The sequence below is a fragment of the Schistocerca piceifrons genome, chromosome 11 (genome assembly GCF_021461385.2).
Source record: "Schistocerca piceifrons isolate TAMUIC-IGC-003096 chromosome 11, iqSchPice1.1, whole genome shotgun sequence".
NCBI lineage: Eukaryota > Metazoa > Arthropoda > Insecta > Orthoptera > Acrididae > Schistocerca > Schistocerca piceifrons.
In genome coordinates this window covers 97,218,209-97,238,589 of record NC_060148.1, presented here as the reverse complement: position 1 = coordinate 97,238,589, position 20,381 = coordinate 97,218,209, and the positions used below count along the sequence as shown (strand labels likewise).

Below are 20,381 nucleotides of genomic sequence, written 5' to 3'. Positions count from 1 at the left end.
ATGGTGCGGCATTATGGGAGGAAGGATAATTGGCCCCCATTTTATCGATGGCAATCTAAATGATGGAATGTATGCTGATTTCCTACGTAATGTTCTACCGATGTTACTACATGTTGTTTCACGGCATGACAGAATGGCGATGTACTTCCAACATGATGGATGTCCGACACATAGCTCGCGTGCGGTTGAAGCGGTATTGAATAGCATATTTCATAACAGGTGGATTGGTCATCGAAGCACCATACCGTGGCCCGCACGTTCACCGGATCTGACGTCCCCGCATTTCTTTCTGTGAGGAAAGTTGAAGGATATTTGCCATCATGATCCACCGACAACGCCTGACAACATACGTCAGCGCATTGTCAATGCATGTGGGAACATTACGGAAGGCGAACTACTCACTGTTGAGAGGAATGTCGTTACACGTATTGCCAAATGCATTGAGGTTGACGGACAGCATTTTGAGCATTTATTGGATGAATGTGGTATTTACTGGTAATCACGCTGTAACAGCATGCGTTCTCAGAAATGATAAGCTCACAAAGGTACAATCATCACATTGGAACAACCGAAATAAAATGTTCAGACGTACCTACATTCTGTATTTCAATTTAAAAAACCTACCTGTTACCAACTGTTCGTCTAAAATTGTGAGCCATATGTTTCTGACTATTACAGCACCATCTATCACAAAGCGAAAAAAGTGGGCCAACTAAAGCATTCATATTTGTTTACGTACTACACGAATTTGTAATAAAAATGGGGGTTCTTATTTAAAAAAACGCAGTTGAAATCCGTTTGACCTATGGCAGCGCCATCTATCGGGCCAGCCATAGCATTATCTGGTTTCCCCCTTCAAGCTAGACGAGTTTCGTTCTTTGTAGTTTATTCGTTTGATGCTTATTTCGTGAGATATTTGGCCCGGTCACGATCAATGGACCACACTGGTAAACATTTCAGGATGTGAGGTCGTGGTGCAAGACACTCTTCTGTTCTTGACGTTTCGTCCAGTACTGCGCTGGACAACCTCAGAGGCGCTCCTCCGCTGAGTCTTGCCTGGAAGAAACGTCAGGAACAGAAGAGTTTCTTGGACCACGACTTCACATCCCGGAATGTTTACCAGTAGCTGTCATCCAGTCTTTTTTTTTCAGCCAAACCTTTATTTTGGTTCTAGCAAATGTCTTTCCCCTATTCATATTAACCATAAAGAATGGTCTATAGTATAAAGAACATTTTTTATTGTATCTCGTAAACATATGTATAATAAGTAATTTTTCTTATACACACATCAACAAAAGGTATGCATCACCTCAGTTCCGAGAGTTCCGGAACCTGAACAGAAAATTGGAATAGAGATCAACATAGACATCATTTCTGTCTTTCTTATTGCTCATAAAAACCACACATGCATGTTGTACCACTATACAGCGAGACCTTCAGAGGTGGTGGCCCAGATTGCTGTACACACTGGTACCTCTTATACCCAGCAGCACGTCCTCTTGCATTGGTGCATCCCTGTATTCGTAGTGGCAACCACAAGTTCATCTGTTGGCCCAGATCTCCCATTCCTCAATGGCGATTTCGCGGAGATCCCGCAGAGTGGTTGGTGCGTCACGTCGTCCATAAACAGCCCTTTTCAACCTATCCCAGGCATGTTAGATAGGGATCATGTCTGGAGAACATGCTGGCCGCTCTAGTCGACCTAAGTCGTTATCCTGAAGGAAGCCATTCACAAGATGTGGACGTTGGGTATGCGAATTGTGGTCCATGAAGACGAATGCCTCGCCAATATGTTGCCGATACGGTCGCACTGTCGATCGGAGGATAGCATTCACGTATCATACAGCCTTTACGGTACCTTCCATGATCACCAGCAGCGTACGTCGGCCCTATATAATGCCACCCGAAAACAGCAGGGAACCTCCACCTTGCTGCTCTCACTGGACAGTGTGTCTGAGGCGTTCAGCCTGACAGGGTTGCCTCCAAATATGTCTCCGATGATTATCTGATTGAAAGAAAATGCGACACTCATCGGTGAAGAGAATGTGGTGCCAATCCTGCGCAGTCCATTCGGCATGTTGTTGGGCCCATCTGTATCGCGCTGCACGGTGTCGTGGTTGCAAAGATGCACCTCGCCATGGACGTCGGGAGTGAAGTTCCGCATCGTGCAGCTTATTGCACACACTTTTTGTCGTAACACGATGTCCTGTGGTTGCACGAAAAGCATTATTCGACATGGTGGCGTTGCTGTCAGGGTTCCTCCGAGCCATAATCCGTACGTAGCGGTCATCCACTGCAGTAGTAGGCCTTGGGGGGCCTGAGCGAGGCATGTCATCAACAGTTCCTGTCTCTCTGTATCTCCTCCATGTCTGAACAACATCGCTTTGGTTCACTCCGAGATGCCTGAACACTTCCCTTGTTGCCGGCCGAAGTGGCCGTGCGGTTAAAGGCGCTGCAGTCTGGAACCGCAAGACCGCTACGGTCGCAGGTTCGAATCCTGCCTCGGGTGTGGATGTTTGTGATGTCCTTAGGTTGGTTAGGTTTAACTAGTTCTAAGTTCTAGGGGACTAATGACCTCAGCAGTTGAGTCCCATAGTGCTCAGAGCCATTTGAACCATTTGAACCACTTCCCTTGTTGAGAGCCCTTCCGGGCACAAAGGAACAAAAAAATGGCTCTGAGCACTATGGGACTTAACATCTGTGGGCATCAGTCCCCTAGAACTTAGAACTACTTAAACCTAACTAACCTAAGAACATGACACACATCCATGCCCGAGGCATGATTCGAACCTGCGACCGTAGCAGTCGCGTGGTTCCTGACTGAGCACAAAGTAACAATCCGGACGCGATCAAACAGCGGTATTGACCACCTAGGCGTGGTTGAAATACAGACAACATGAGCAGTGTACCTCCTTCCTGGTGGAATTATTGGAACTGATCGGCTGTCGGACCTCCACTGTGTAATAGGCGCTGCTCGTGCATGGTTGTTTACATCTTTGGATGGGTTTAGTGAGGGACTATGTCTGTGAAGCAATATCCACAGTCAATGTCTGTCCTCAGGTGTTCAGGGAACTGGGGTGTTGCAAATCTTTTTTTGATGTGTGTATTATATCTCGTAAAAGTACGTATAATACACTCCTGGAAATTGAAATAAGAACACCGTGAATTCATTGTCCCAGGAAGGGGGAACTTTATTGACACATTCCTGGGGTCAGATACATCACATGATCACACTGACAGAACCACAGGCACATAGACACAGGCAACAGAGCATGCACAATGTCGGCACTAGTACAGTGTATATCCACCTTTCGTAGCAATGCAGGCTGCTATTCTCCCATGGAGACGATCGTAGAGATGCTGGATGTAGTCCTGTGGAACGGCTTGCCACGCCATTTCCACCTGGCGCCTCAGTTGGACCAGCGTTCGTGCTGGACGTGCAGACCGCGTGAGATGACGCTTCATCCAGTCGCAAACATGCTCACTGGGGGACAGATCCGGAGATCTTGCTAGCCAGGGTAGTTGACTTACACCTTCTAGATCACGTTGGGTGGCACGGGATACATGCGGACGTGCATTGTCCTGTTGGAACAGTAAGTTCCCTTGCCGGTCTAGGAATGGTAGAACGATGGGTTCGATGACGGTTTGGATGTACCGTGCACTATTCAGTGTCCCCTCGACGATCACCAGTGGTGTACGGCCAGTGTAGGAGATCGCTCCCCACACCACGATGCCGGGTGTTGGCCCTGTGTGCCTCGGTCGTATGCAGTCCTGATTGTGGCGCTCACCTGCACGACCATCATTGGCACCAAGGTAGAAGCGACTCTCATCGCTGAAGACGACACGTCTCCATTCGTCCCTCCATTCACGCCTGTCGCGACACCACTGGAGGCGGGCTGCACGATGTTGGGGCGTGAGCGGAAGACGGCCTAACGGTGTGCGGGACCGTAGCCCAGCTTCATGGAGACGGTTGCGAATGGTCCTCGCCGATACCCCAGGAGCAACAGTGTCCCTAATGTGCTGGGAAGTGGCGGTGCGGTCCCCTACGGCACTGCGTAGGATCCTACGGTCTTGGCGTGCATCCGTGCATCGCTGCGGTCCGGTCCCAGGTCGAGGGGCACGTGCACCTTCCGCCGACCACTGGCGACAACATCGATGTACTGTGGAGACCTCACGCCCCACGTGTTGAGCAATTCGGCGGTACGTCCACCCGGCCTCCCGCATGCCCACTATACGCCCTCGCTCAAAGTCCGTCAACTGCACGTACGGTTCACGTCCACGCTGTCGCGGCATGCTACCAGTGTTAAAGACTGCGATGGAGCTCCGTATGCCACGGCAAACTGGCTGACACTGACGGCGGCGGTGCACAAATGCTGCGTAGCTAGCGCCATTCGAGGGCCAACACCGCGGTTCCTGGTGTGTCCGCTGTGCCGTGCGTGTGATCATTGCTTGTACAGCCCTCTCGCAGTGTCCGGAGCAAGTATGGTGGGTCTGACACACCGGTGTCAATGTGTTCTTTTTTCCATTTCCAGGAGTGTAATTAATTTTCGTTTTATTACAAAACACTGAAATGCCTGGTATGAACAGGTGAAACACGTTTGGTAAAAAAGGTCACATGCAGAAAGATAGATTTGTTCCTATTTACGTGATAAACATAACTAAAGTAGAAACTTAGTAAAAACAGCTTCAACAGTATTATCTCTAAGCGAATTGCTGATGAGATCGTGTACTGGATGATACTACAGTGCTGATGGTGCTCCTCCAGACTGGGGTCTGTGTAACACAGGGGATAAGAGACAGGATGGGGTGACTCGGCTCCCCTCACCTCGCAGTAGCCGGCCGCCCGCCGACACACCTCCTTCAGCTCCTCCGGCGCCGGGTGCCACGGCTGGGGTCCCGCGTTCGTCAGCAGACCCATCGAGGGGCCAGAAGCGCTGATCACTCCGACGCCGCGCTCCTGAGGAAGGCAACGAGAAAAGCAGCCGAAGTGGTCGGCCGGGATCTCACTTCACAACCAAAGTTATACACTACTGGCCATTAAAACTGCTACACCAAGAAGAAATGCAGATGACAAACGGGTATTCATTGGACAAATATACTACAACTGACATGTGATTACATTTTCACGCAATTTGTGTGCATAGATCCTGAGAAATCAGTACCCATAACAACCACCTCTGGCCGTAATAACGGCTTGGAAACACCTGGGCATTGAGTCAGACAGAGCGGGGATGGCGTGTACAGGTACAGCTGCCCATGCAGCTTCAACACGATACCAGAGTTCATCAAGAGTACTGACTGGCGTATTGTCACGAGCCAGTTGCTCAGCCACCATTGACCAGACTTTTCAGTTGGTGAGAGACCTGGAGAATGTGGTGGCCAGGGTAGCAGTCGAACATTTTCTGTTGTGACTTGGCAAGACAGCCAAGTCACTATGAGAGGAAGCCGAAAGGCACGCGCTTAAGCTCACACAGGCTGGCGCGAGGTCTGGAACAGTTAAGGGAATTAATAGTAGCAAATAAAGTACGTAGTTGACGTAATACTTAACTTTAATCCATAAGTGGTGTACATCGGTCTGACGGTACAAGCATCACAAGTTAAATATCTATTGATAATGGCGCCTTGCTAGGTCGTAGCAAATGACGTAGCTGAAGGCTATGCTAACTATCGTCTCGGCAAATGAGAGCGCATTTGTCAGTGAACCTTTCCTAGCAACGTCGGCTGTACAACTGGGGCGAGTGCTAGGAAGTCCCACTAGACCTGCCGTGTGGCGGCGCTCGGTCTGCAATCACTGACAGTGGCGACACGCGGGTCCGACGTATACTAGCGGACCACGGCCGATTTAAAAGCTACCACCTAGCAAGTGTGGTGTCTGGCGGTGACACCACATTTTCTGTATACAGAAAGGCCCGTACAGGACCTGCAACGTGCGGTCGTGCATTATCCTGCTGAAATGTAGAGCCACAAGTAGCAACACATCTGAAATGTAACGTCCACTGTTCAAAGGGCCGTCAATGCGAACAAGAGCTGACTGAGACGTGTAACCAATGGCACCTCATACCATCACGCCGGGTGATACACCAGTAAGGCGATGACGAATACACGCTTCCGATGTGCGTTCACTGCGATGTCGCCAAAAACGGATGCGACCATCCTGATGCTCTAAACAGAAGCTGGGTTCATCCAAAAAAATAACGTTTTGCCATTTGTGCACCCAGGTTCGTCGTCGAGTACATCATCACAGGCGTTCCTTTCTGTGATGCAGCGTCAAGGGTAACTGCAGCCACGGTCTCCGAGCTGATAGTCCATGCTGGTGCAAACGTCGTCGAACTGTTCCTGCAGATGGTGGTTGTCTTACAAACGTCCCCATCTGTTGACTCATGGATGGAGACGTGGCTGCACGATCCGTTACAGCCATGCGGATAAGATGCCTGTCATCTCGACTGCTAGTGATACGACGCCGTTGGGATCCAGCACGGCGTTCCATATTACCCTCCTGAACCCACCGATTCCATGTTCTGCGAACAGTCATTGGATCTCGACCAACGCGAGCAGCAATGTCGCGATACGATAAACCACAATCGCAATAGGCCACAATCCGACCTTTATCAAAGCCGGAAACGTGATGGTACGTAATTCTCCTCCTTACACGAGGCATCACAACAACGTTTCACCAGGCAATGCTGGTCAACTGCTGTTTGTGTATGAGAAATCGGTTGGAAACTTTCCTCATGTCAGCACGTTTTATTTGTCGCCACCGGCGTCAACCTTCTGTGAATGCTCTGAAAAGCTAATCATTTGCATATCACAGCATCTTCTCCCTGTTGGTTAAATTTCGCGTCTGTAGCACGTCATCTTCGTGGTGCAGCAATTGTAATGGCCAATAGTGTATGTACATATACACCTCCGTAGGCTTGAAAACAGCATATGATGCTGTTGACTGGCAATTCTTGTTCATCATCTTAAAACAACAGAGACTTGACGCAAATCCACTACGACTAATCAAACAAACATCGGTTGACATAACACTGGAAGTTAAATTCACAGCTGAAATCTCTGATGCCTTCGTGACCAAAACTGTGAGTACGCAAAGGCGACAGATTATCCCCATTGTGAAGTTTGGAAGGTACGAGACGAGGTAGTGGCGGAATTAAAACTGTGAGGACGGACCGTGCGTCGTGCTTGGGTAGCTCGGCGAAAGGCAAAGGTCCCGAGTTCGAGTCTCCTACCAGCACACAGTTTTAATCTGCCAGGAAGTTTCATATTAGCCCACACTGCAGTGCAGGGTGAAAATTTCGTTCTGGAAGTACCATTGTTCAGTCCAGTCCAAGACAAAATAATGAGGGAGTGGAAAAAAGAACTGAAAATGTACAGATAATGGGAAGCAACACAACTAGGAAGAGCCCGAGTGAACACAGAAATCTCAAACCTCCATTTTGCAGACAGCTGGGCCATACTCTCAAACCAAACAATTCGAAATGTGAATGTGGTGTCTGTCCTTGTGGACATGTTCAAAAGAACAGACACTGTATATGCAGTGTGGTCCATCTGCAGTTTTGGATGAGATTATCTCGAAAACTATACATCAGGCAAAAATAGTGGGCACGACACGTTCGTAAGCTCAAAGGGGGACATCAAGTGATACTACAAGTAACCCGCAGGCCCCGCTCCCATGGGTGGGGCGAGGGACAACATTTAAATCTTAAATGGAAACCCCCAGATTCGGATTCTCCATAAAAAAGCAATCAAGTTTTGGCTGAAATATTTTTTAAACCACTGACAGATGGCGCAGAAATCGAGAAAAATTAAAATTGAGGAAGAACTCCGATTTATTTACAATGATCCGAGAAGGGCGCATCAAATCGATACAAAATATGCACCAATTCTTTCATTATGCCAAATTAAGCTATTTTTGTACAAACTGTATCCTACCCGCCACAGTTTTTGATGGAAGGAGGCGGAATGGTATTAAAATCGCCTTAGGGAACTCTTCACAATTGCGTTACTCACCCGACTGTGGCGCTACCGTGGCAAAATTGCGAACTATGGTTCAGTATAAAGCTCGGTGTAATGGGCGATCAGACGTCACTTCACTTTCAGATTGTGGACCGTAAACATCAACTGAGGAAAGTAAATTATTCTTTAGCGAAACATGGCTCACTATCCTCCTACAGGGATTGTTGATATGATGTTAATTTTAGGTGAATGGAACAACAATTACGCTGCAGCTGCGCAGTTGTATGCGGGTCGTTTCCGAAACAGACATCCAAGCGGAAACATTATTCGAAATTGCACTCAACGAGTTCGAAATGGATACATGCGCCGTCCACCTCGTCATCGCGAATACAATGAAAATGACGCTCTTATCGTTACCGTTCTTGCCCGTGTTCAACTGGATCCCGAAATTACTAGTCGTGCGATTCAGAGACAAACTGGAGTACCGAAATCAACTGTTTTGAGGATTCTGAAGGCACATAAATATCATGCGTATCATATCACTCTGATTCAGGCATTAACGCCAAAAGATATGCAAATACGCGTGCATTTCTGCCAATGGGCCTTGGAAATGATAAGAAGTGAAAATGATGTTTTTAGATACGTTATGTTCACCAATGAAGCCACATCCAAAAACAATGGCGAATTAAATTGTCATGATTGGTCCCCTGACAATCCACACTGGCACAGACCCATTGACAATCATCGCAAATGGTCGTTAATGGTCTGGTGTGGAATTTAAACGCTTACTTGATAGGACTGTATTTTTTTGACCAAAACGTAACTGGGGAATCTTATTTACAACTTCTCCGCGGTGATTTGTTGGAAGATGTGATTTAGAAATCAGGCAACGAATGTGGTTCCAACAGGACGGATCAGCTCCCCATTGTACTAAAAATGTGCGGAATGATTTAAATTTACGGTTCCCTGGTCGGTGGATAGGACGCGGCGGACCAATTCAGTGACCTCCACGTTCACCAGACCTAACATCTCCTGATTTTTTCTTGCGGGGTTATTTAAAAAACATTGTTTGTGAAAGACAGCCCACAACCCGAAACGCTATGGAGCAACGCATTCGAGAGCGTGTGCAGCAATCACGGGATGTGCTGCTCAAAACTGTGGACAACTGCCACAGACGATTGACTTTCTGCACTGAAGCAAATGGGGATAATTATGAACAACCTCTTAGTGGCTAATTTCATTAATTAAGCATCCCAGATTGTGAGAGGCAAGGGGATTCACACTAATGAAGCACCACATGGGAACATCATTCTACTATGTCCATGCCGTTGTTCCTGGGTGACGGTAAAAGTAAAATACAGTACATTTTGTACAAAAATGGCTTAATTTGGTGTAACGAAAGAACTGGTGCACATTTTCTGTCCATTTGATGCGTCTTTCTCGGATAATTCTTAATAAATCAGAGTTCTTCCCCCATCTTACTTTTTTCGCGATTTCAGCACCATCTGTCAATGGTTTAAAAAAATGTTTCAGACAATACTGGATTACTTTTTTTTGTGGAGAATCGGAAACTGCAATAAAAATGGGTGTTTCCATTTAAGATGTAAAAGTTGCCCCCCACTCCACCCAAGGGAGTGTAGTATATCACGCGCAGTACTCACAGCTTTACTTCTGCCAGTATCTCGTCTCCTACCTTCCAAACTTTACAGAAGTTCTCCTGCGAACCTTTCAGAACTAGCACTCCTGAAAGAAAGGATATAGCGGACACATGGCTTAGCCACAGCCTGGGGGATGTTTCCAGAATGAGATTTTCACTCTGCAGCGTGAGTACCGGGCGTGAGTCGTGCTTCGGTAGCTCAGATGGTAGAGCACTTGCCCGCGAAAGGCAAAGGTCCCAAGTTCGAGTCTCAGTCGGGCACACAGTTTTAATCTGCCAGGAAGTTTCATATCAGCGCACACTCCGCTGCAGAGTGAAAATCTCATTCTGGAGTCAAGATTAGACTAGTCAATGATCCCTTCAGTGCAGATGCACACCACTCTCGAACACTTACGGGAAACGGCGAAACGCAGTGAGTAATGAGGATAATGGGCAAGATGCACTACATCTGTAGTGTGTCGGTAAGCTGACTGTCCAGGTCTGACAGGAGGCGTGCTAGGGTAATACATGCTGTTACCATGGCCACTGTGTCTGTATCGCTTAGTGTTCAGCGTGTACAGTCAGAGAGTTAGCTGCCCTCTATAATACAAAAAACTTAGTTACTGGCTCAACGATGAATTTGAACTAGCGTCATGTGATGTCCACTCCGAACAAACACAGCGAACAAAATGAGATAAAAAAGAAGAAAAGTGGTCAGAGCATCTATCTAGTGAGCAGGATACCTGGGTTCGAATCACGACCCAGCACAAGTTTTTAACTTCCCCCTTGATGTAAGTCAATGCCCACTAGCACCTAAATATCATTAATTACTTTGCGTCTTGAAACAGAAGTACTAAAAGAATGCACAGAAGTTGGCCTGCAAACCTCTTTCCAGAAGTCTCGGTTCTTTTACTCACAATTAAAGATACAAAAATTAGACTCAAAATACAAGATGAACCGAGTTACACATTTCAAATATCTAGGTCAAATCCTCGAAACCACTACAGGTGAGAAGATACAGAAGACTCGACAACACAAAATGAAGAAATCGTACAGCGAGGTACAGGACATATGACAGCACTCCGTCTTCAGGCCACAAGTGGCTCATTGGGACCATCTGACCCCTCGTCAGCCTCAGTTGAAGATGCAGACGGGATGGGCAGTTGGTCAGCACACCGCTCTCCCGGTTGTTATGATGGTTTTCTTTCACCGCTACTATACGGTCGAGTAGCTCCTCAGTTGGCATCACGAGGCTGAGTGCACCCCGAAAATTGTCAGCAGCGCATGGTGGCAGGATGGTCACCCATTCAAGTGCCGGCTACGCCCAACAGCGCTTAACTTCGATGATCTAACGGGATCCGTTGTATCCACTGCTGCAAGGCCATTGCCTAGATACAGGACACATATAATAAGAAATTCATGCCCATTAACTCAAACGTTAGACACTACAACACAGTAACTACACCTTAAATACTCTATGCAAACGAGACATTAACAGTTCATATGAAAAAGTGATACAGAAATACTGAAGGAATAAAGCAAAATAGAAATATCCTCAACCCAAAGCTGACAGAGGAGATGAGCAGATAAGTCTCTACGAAAATCGCAAAGGAGATGTCAAACCTATCAGCAGATGTCAGACAAAAAAGATCAAATTTCTATGGACACATCAGCAGTAATCACCAACAGAATTCTGACATACATACAAGGAGATAAGCCAACAACACCACAGGTCACACAGATCAAACTTGACCCTAGAGGAATCACATAACGATCCAACAGAAACTCAAGAGGTAAATATCTGCGGATAAAAGATACACAAGTGTATTGGGAAGTCAGAGTAGACACCTGAAGAAACCAGAGACAGCGGACACAAGATACAGACAGGAAACATGAAAGTTCAGGAAGAACGCCTTGCATAATTGTACAGCATCTCGAACCAACTAATAATAATAATAATACGAGGGTCACTCCAAAAGTATTGCACACAATTTTTTTTTAAATCCATCTTTTATTCTACATGTTTGAAAGTTTTACAGTGTGTAGATACATCCTTCAGGGAGAATATTTTCATTTCTTCACATAATTTCCATCCCTCTCAACTGCCTTACGCCAGCTTGGAACCAGCGCCTGTATACCCGCACAGTAAAATTCTGGACCGACCTGTTGGAGCCACAGTTTGGCAGCGTGCACAAGGGAGTCATCATCTTCAAACCTTGTTCCACGAAGAGAATCTTTCAGTTTCTTAAAGAGATTGTAGTCACATGGAGCCAGGACAGGACCGTAAGGCGGGTGTTTCAGTGTTGTCCATCCGAGTTTTGTGATCGCTTCCACGGTGTTTTGACCGACGTGTGGCCGTGCATTGTACTGCAACAGCAAAACATCCTGTTTCTGCTGATGTGGTCGAACACGACTCAGTCGAGCTTGAAGTTTCTTCAGTGTAGTCGTATGTGCATCAGAATTTATGGTGGTTCCACTTGGCACGATGTCCACAAGCAAGAGTCCTTCGGAATCGAAAAACACCATAGCCATAACTTTTCCAGCGGAAGGTGTGGTTTTGAATTTTTTTTTTTTCTTGGGTGAATTTGCACGATGCCACTCCATTGATTGCTTCTACGTCTCTGGTGAAAAATGATGGAACCACGTTTCATCACCTGTCACAGTTCTTCCAAGAAATTCATCTCCACCATTCTCGTACTATTCCAAAAGTTCGCTGCATACCGTTTTTCTCGTTTCTTTGTGAGCCACTGACAACAACCTGGGAACCCACCTGGCACAAACCTTTTTTAACGCCAGCACTTTCGGTATTCTGCAAACACTTCCTTCCCCTATCCCAACGTAGCGTGACAATTCGTTCACTGTGATGCGTCTGTCAGCAGTCACCAATTCGTTAACTCCCTGCACATTGTCTGGAGTGTGTGCAGTACGAGGCCTGCCCCTGCAAGGACAATCCTCAATATTCCCGTGCCCGCTTTCATCACGTAACCTGCTCCCCCACCGACTAACTGTACTGCGATCGACAGCAGCATCTCCGTACACCTTTTTCAACCTCTTGTGGATGTTTCCCACTGTCTCGTTTTCACAGCACAGGAATTCAATGACAGCACGTTGCTTCTGACGAACGTCAATTGTAGCAGCCATCTTGAAGACATGCTGTGACGGCGCCACACACGGGAACAGGTTGAACTAAGTTTGAATAAAAATGGGAAGGATTTGTCTACACACTTCAAAAGTTTTGTTCGGCTGAAGCCGCACTTCAGGTTTCTGCCGCCAGAGCGCTCGAGAGCGCAGTGAGACAAAATGGCGACACGAGCCGAGAAAGCGTATGTCGTACTTGAGATGCACTCACATCAGTCAGTCATAACAGTGCAACGACACTTCAGGACGAAGTTCAACAAAGATCCACCAACTGCTAACTCCATTCGGCGATGGTATGCGCAGTTTAAAGCTTTTAGATGCTTCTGTAAGGGGAAATCAACGGATCGGCCTGCAGTGAGCGAAGAAACGGTTGAACGCGTGCGGGCAAGTTTCACGCGTAGCCCGCGGAAGTCGACGAATAAAGCAAGCAGGAAGCTAAACGTACCACAGCCGACGGTTTGAAAAACCTTACGGAAAAGGCTAAAGCAGAAGCCTTACCGTTCACAACTGCTACAAGCCCTGACACCCGATGATAAAGTCAAACGCTTTGAATTTTCGGCGCGGTTGCAACAGCTCGTGGAAGAGGATGCGTTCAGTGCGAAACTTCTTTTTAGTGATGAAGCAACATTTTTTCTTAATGGTGAAGTGAACAGACACAATGTGCGAATCTGGGCGGTAGAGAATCCTCACGCATTCGTGCAGCAAATTCGCAATTCACCAAAAGTTAACGTGTTTTGTGCAATCTCACGGTTTAAAGTTTACGGCCCCTTTTTCTTCTGCCAAAAAAACGTTACAGGACACGTGTATCTGGACATGCTGGAAAATTGGCTCATGCCACAACTGGAGACCGACAGCGCCGACTTCATCTTTCAACAGGATGGTGCTCCACCGCACTTCCATCATGATGTTCGGCATTTCTTAAACAGGAGATTGGAAAACCGATGGATCGGTCGTGGTGGAGATCATGATCAGCAATTCGTGTCATGGCCTCCACGCTCTCCCGACTTAACCCCGTGCGATTTCTTTCTGTGGGATTATGTGAAAGATTCAGTGTTTAAACCTCCTCTACCAAGAAACGTGCCAGAACTGCGAGCTCGCATCAACGATGCTTTCGAACTGATTGATGGGGACATGCTGCACCGAGTGTGGGAGGAACTTGATTATCGGCTTGATGTCTGCCGAATCACTAAAGGGGCACATATCGAACATTTGTGAATGCCTAAAAAAACTTTTTGAGTTTTTGTATGTGTGTGCAAAGCATTGTGAAAATATCTCAAATAATAAAGTTATTGTAGAGATGTGAAATCGCTTCAGTCAGTTGTAATAACCCTGTACAAGGCCTTTGGAAGCCAGTGCGACTTGGATGACCGAAGGACAAGCTGGAGGTCGGCTGACTAGCCTTCAAAAATGTTTCAAATGGCTCTGAGCACTATGGGACTTAACTTCTGAGATCATCAGTCCCCTAGAACTCAGAACTACTTAAACCTAACGAACTGAAGGACATCACACACATCCATGTCCGAGGCAGGATTCGAACCTGCGACCGTAGCAGTCGCGCGGTTCCGGACTGAAGCGCCTTATACCACACACAAGGTGTATACAACAAGAAATGTCTGTCCACCTGCACCAAATTTCGTCCCGACAACACTGTAATCAAACCTGAGGTGCAATACTCCAGTGAAACACTGATGTTACATACAAAGGCCGACTCTGAGAACATTCTCACACAGGAAAGAAAATTCATTAGGAGAATTATTGGACCAAAACTCATGGACGAAGGATATAGGCTTCACTCCAGAGACACCACACAACATTTCTTCAACATCGCAGCGGACATTAGAAAGAGGCGACTAAAATTTTATGAACACATCAGCAGATTTCCACAGACTAGACTCACCAACAGGTACATCCAGGGACTCAAGACCACTACACAAAACTGATCTGGAAAGAGCTCAGCCAGATTCAGCGGACGTCATGGATAAAGGCGTCTATACAGAGTGGTCCATTGATTGCGACCAGGCCAAATACCTCACGAAATAAGAGTCAAACGAAAAAACTACAAAGAACGAAACTAGTCTAGCTTAAAGGGGGAAACCAGATGGCGGTATGGTTGGCCAGCTACATGGCGCTGCCATAGGTCAAACGGATATCAACTGCTTTTATAAAAATAGGAACCCCCATTTTTTATTACATATTTGTGTAGTACATAAAGAAATATGAATGTTTTAGTTGGACCACTTTTTTCGCTTGTGATAGATGGCGCTGTAATAGTCATAAACATGTGGCTCACAATTTTAGACGAACAGTTCGTGACAGGTAGCTTTTTTAAAATTAAGATACGAAACATAGGTACATTTGAACATTTTATGTCGGTCGTTCCAATGTGATACATGTACCTTTCTGAACTTATCATTTCTGAGAACACATGCTGTTACAGCGTGATTACCTGTAAATACCACATTAATGCAATAAATGCTCAGAATGGATTTAGCAATATGTGTAACGACATTCTTCTCAACAGCGAGTAGTTCGCCTTCCATAATGTTCGCACATGCATTGCTTCGTCGGTGGATCAAGATAGCAAATATCCTTCAACTTTCCCCACAGAAAGAAATCCGGGGACGTCAGATCCGGTGAACGTGCGGGCCACGATATGGTGCTTCGACGACCAATCCACCTGTCATGTCATATGCTATTCAATACCGCTTCAACTGCACGCGAGCTATGTGCCAGACATCCATCATCTTGGAAGAACATCGCCATTCTGTCATGCCGTGAAACATCTTGTAGTAACATCGGTGGAACATTACGTAGGAAATCAGCATATATTGCACCATTTAGATTGCCATCGATAAAATGGGGGCCAATTATCCTTCCTCCCATAATGACACACCATACATTAACCCGCCAAGGTCGCTGATGTTCCACTTGTCGCAGCCATCGTGGATTTTCTGTTGCCCTATAGTGAATATTATGCCGATTTACGTTACCGCTGTTGGTCAATGACGCTTCGTCGCTAAATAGAACGCGTGCAAAAAATCTTTCATCGTCCCGTGATTTCTCTTGTGCCCAGTGGCAGAACTGTACACGACGTTCAAAGTCGTCGCCATGCAATTGCTGGTGCACAGAAATATGGTACGCGTGCAATCGATGTTGATGTAGCATTCTCAACACTGACGTATTTTAGATTCCCGATTCTCACGCAATTTGTCTGCTACTGTTGAGCGGATTAGCTGCGACAGCAGCTAAAACACCTACTTGGGCATCATCATTTGTTGCAGGTGGTGGTTGACGTTTCACATGTGGCTCAACATATCCTGTTTCCTTAAATAGCGGAACTATCCGGCGCACGGTCCGGACACTTGGATGATGTCGTCCAGGACACCGAGCAGCATACATAGCACACACCCGCTGGGCATTTTGATCACAATAGCCATACATCAACACGACATCGACCTTTTCCGCAATTGGTAAACGGTCCATTTTAACACGGGTAATGTATCACGCAGCAAATACCGTCGCACTGGCGGAATGTTACGTGATACTACGTACTTATACGTATGTGACTATTACAGCGCCATGTATCACAAAGCAAAAAAAGTGGTCCGATTAAAACATTCATATTTCTTTACGTACTACACGAATATGTAATAAAAATGGGGGTTCCTATTTAGTTGATATCCGTTTGACCTGTGGCAGCGCCATCTAGCAGGCCAACCATAGCGCCATATGGTTTGCCCTTTCAAACTAGACGAGTTTCGTTCTTTGTAGTTTTTTCGTTTTCGTGAGGTATTTAGCCCGGTTACTATCTATGGACCACTCTGTAGACAGAGGGTGAACAAGTGGGAGGTGATGTCAGAGAAAACAGCATCTAAAGCTCAAAGGCCAAAGTGCACTGAAGAACGGAAGAGAGCCTTTAGTGAACGAATGAAGGAGTACTGATGAAAGGCCTGTAACGTGTGTAATGATAATAATAATAATAGCAATAATATATACATGATTTCATATATGTCTTGAACATACCAAATGACATTTTGGCCAGAAGAAAAATAAAAATATACTAAGAAAATGTAGTTTAGCTACCAGGGGAACATGAACGAGCATCTCTGCCTTTCTTCCAACTTTCTTTGTTACAAAGATACAAACAGCAGAACTTCTTAAATAGCACCCTATACTACTCATTCTGTAATCCACTTCCTCTCCTCAAGACCTGTTTAAAAACGCATCATAGTGTACCACTCACTTAAAAATGACGTTATTAAGAAGACGTGATCTCCTGCACTATCACAGAGTTCACACACCTGAGCTAACGTTAACTTTTCTTCTTGCTGGAGCTGGCAGTGAAGAAATGGACACACAAGAATAATGGATGCTGGTCGTTTGGTCAACCGTTTTCAGTTGAATGTCTGCGTGAGTACAACAGAGAGAAGCCATCAACTATGACTATGGATGTTATATGTTACCAGTGGAGTAATTGCAACAACGTTTTCTTATTTACAATACGGGTACACATTCCTGATCAAAAGAAGCTTAGTGGTATCAAACATCAGCCTTATCTTGAGGAAAAAATTTCGGGGAATGTGCATCTGGACACAGCACTGTGTGGAAGCTGATCATGGACTGTGGTAATAACGGAATAGAATTGAATCGAAGCGTACGGCATGAGGTACTACAGAAGGATGTTGAAAATTAAGTAGACTGATATGGTAAGAAGTGAGAGGTTCTTTGTAGAATCGCTGAGGAGCGAAACATGCAGAACAGACTGACAAGAAGGCAGGAGAGGATGAGAGGATATTTACCCGTATTAACACATCGGGCAATAACTACCATGACACCTGAAGGAGCTGTAGAGGGGAACTCTATAGGGAAACACAGAGATTGGAACATATCCAACAAATAACTGAGAATGTAGGTTGCTAGTGTTCCTCTGAGATGAATAGGTTTGCACAGGAGGGGATTCATGGCAGGCCACATCGAGCAGAATTTCAAAATAAGTGAGGAAGATCAGCCTGAAGTTTGATATATATCGCACTGGTGCCTCCTGGTATGAAGCTTTCCATTCCTATCAGCATGACGTACCCAGCACAGCACGCTGCTACAGACTCACCTTGAAGAAGGGCATGTACTCCTGGAGAGTGCTGTCGATGAGGGTGTCTCGGCAGTAGGAGAGGACTGTGCTGATCCTGATGTCCTTACTCCTGGTGATGATGTCCTTCAAAGCAGACACAGGGTAGCCTGTGATCCCAATGAACCGTGCCTTGCCCGCCTCCACCGCCTCCTTAACCACAGGCAGGGTCTCATTCACTACCATTTCCGGATCTGGAGCAAACTCCACATCGTGCACCTGCAAACAGGAAAGCACAGATGGTGGTAAACGTTTATATGAACAGTGCTAACCATTAAAAGTGCAACACCACAAAGAGGCATGCAACAGCCACCAAACTGACGTTGTGTGCTATGCAGTCCAGTCACACTGACGTGATCAGCACCTATGTTCAATGTGAAAATGCAATAACCACTCAAAGACAACAGGTGACAGACTACAGTGGAGGGTATATAAAGAGGGGTGGGAAGGAGAAGGACACAGACAAACACTGTAGCAATTGTCATAAAGTGGAAACAAAATTATATACCCAACATCCAAAAGGGTATGACCATTAGATTTTGGGCCTAGAATGGAACCATTTCTGCATGGTTACATTTGTAAGCTGTTGGCATACTGCTATGGGTAAAATATACTGGCGCCGAGGCAACTGTGGCGCACCACAAGCCATAGATGACAAGGGTGAACGACCAATGTAGATCATGATGTTTGGCTTGTGGGGCATTCAACTGTGCGGTCATCAGTGCCCATACAATGTTCCAGTTTCTACACAGTCCAATTTTGCCACTGTCACAAATGATGACAATGATGATAAAATGATGAGGTCAACACAAACACAAGTCCCCGGGCAGAGATAATCCCCAACCCAGCCAGGAATCGAACCCGGGACCCTGTGATCCAGAGGCAGCAACGCTAGCCACCAGACCACGAGATGCACATGGACCAATGTGGAGATGTGTTCAGGTGAATGGGTGTGCAGCTGTTAAGCAACTGACAACCCAGATGAACCAAGACGCAAACAAAAGTGTCCCCTCCTCAACAACCATTCAGCATATGTTGCTGCGTAAAGACCTATGCAGCAGGTGCCTAGTCCATGCACCCACGCTGACTGCAATACACTGGCGATGAAAGCTGAAATTTGCTCACGAATACCTCAACTGGACGTCCACTGAATGACGACAGGTGGACTTTTCAGATGAATCAAGTTTTAGGTTCCATTGGATGGATAGCTGTTGGTATATAATGCATGAGACATATGAAAGCAAACATTCTGCCACAGGCAGGGGGATGTTTCTATGTAATTCCCTGGACAGTCGTGTTATTCTGGAAGTGACAATCGACCAAGACAAGCATACATCTATTGTTAGAGCACATGTACGCAGTTTGTTTTTCCTCAACACCACCTACCAACCAGACCACGCATTGTCACACACAGCTCACAGTGTATCTGCAGGTCTGAAGAGCACCAGGCTGAGTTTAAATTGGCATGGATCCACATGCTTGTTGGTACCTTCCAGAACCACGCAGACTCGCTTCCTGCTAATCTCGCACTGCAGAGGGTGGTTATTCAAGTTTTGGACAAGCGGTCACATTGATGTGACTGGACGGTGTGTATTTTCAGGTGTATGAATGATTAGCATTTCAGTACAACTGTATAACACAGAATTAAGGTTGTTTATATCGTCTTCTGACTATATGCACATACACTATGTAGCTGAAAATGACATACAAGTTCGTGGCACCTTCCATCGGTAATACTGGAATTAAGTATGGTATTTGCGCACCCAAAGGCACGATGACAGCTTCCACTCTCGCAGGCATACGTTCAATCAGGTACTCGAAGGTTTCTTGGGGAATGGCAGCCCATTCTTGACGGAGTGCTGCACTGAGAAAACGTATCAATGTCGGCCAGTGAGGCCTGGAAAGAAGTCGGCGTTCCAAAACATCCCAAAGGTGTTCTATACGAATCAGTCAGGACTCTGTTCAGGCCAGCCCATCACAGGGATATTGTAGTGTAACCACTCCGCCACAGGCCGTACATTATGGACAGGTGCTAGATTGTATAGAAAGATACAATCGCCATCCACGAATTGCCCTTCAACGGTGGAAAGCAAGAAGGTGCTTAAAACATCAGTGTAGGCCTGTGCTGTGATAGTGCCACGCAAAACAACAAGGGATGTCAGTCTCCTACATGAAAAACACGACCACACCATAACACCACTGCCTCCGACTTTTACTGTTAACAGTACCCACGATCGCAGATGACGTTCACCGGGCATTCGCCATACCCACACCCTGCCATCGGATCGCCACATGGTGTACCCAGAGTCGTCACTCCACACAACATTTTTCCACTGTTCAATCGTCTAGTGTTTACGTTCCTTACTCCAAGCGAGGCGTCGTTTGACATTTACAGGTGTGATGTGTGGCTTATGAGCAGCTGCTCGACCATTAAATTCAGGTTTTCTCACCTCACGCCTAACTGTCATAGTATTTGCAGTGGATCCTGATGCAGTTTGGAATTCCTGTGTGATGGTCTGGATAGAT

At 46.3% G+C, this 20,381-nt stretch overlaps 1 protein-coding gene across 2 annotated transcripts in view; it reads right to left on the bottom strand.

The window, feature by feature from the left end:
- The window catches only part of LOC124719973 (L-galactose dehydrogenase-like), a 99,908-nt gene that overhangs the window by 16,141 nt on the left and 63,386 nt on the right, over window positions 1-20,381 (bottom strand). Inside the window, exons 5-6 of one of the 2 annotated variants that reach the window (XM_047245189.1) lie at window positions 17,838-18,074; window positions 4,826-4,957 (exon numbers count right to left, since the gene is read on the bottom strand). In XM_047245189.1, coding sequence (XP_047101145.1) covers window positions 4,826-4,957; window positions 17,838-18,074 — 369 coding nt within the window. The remainder of the gene's footprint in view (window positions 1-4,825; window positions 4,958-17,837; window positions 18,075-20,381) is intronic. The other variant, XM_047245190.1, reaches the window with a different exon arrangement.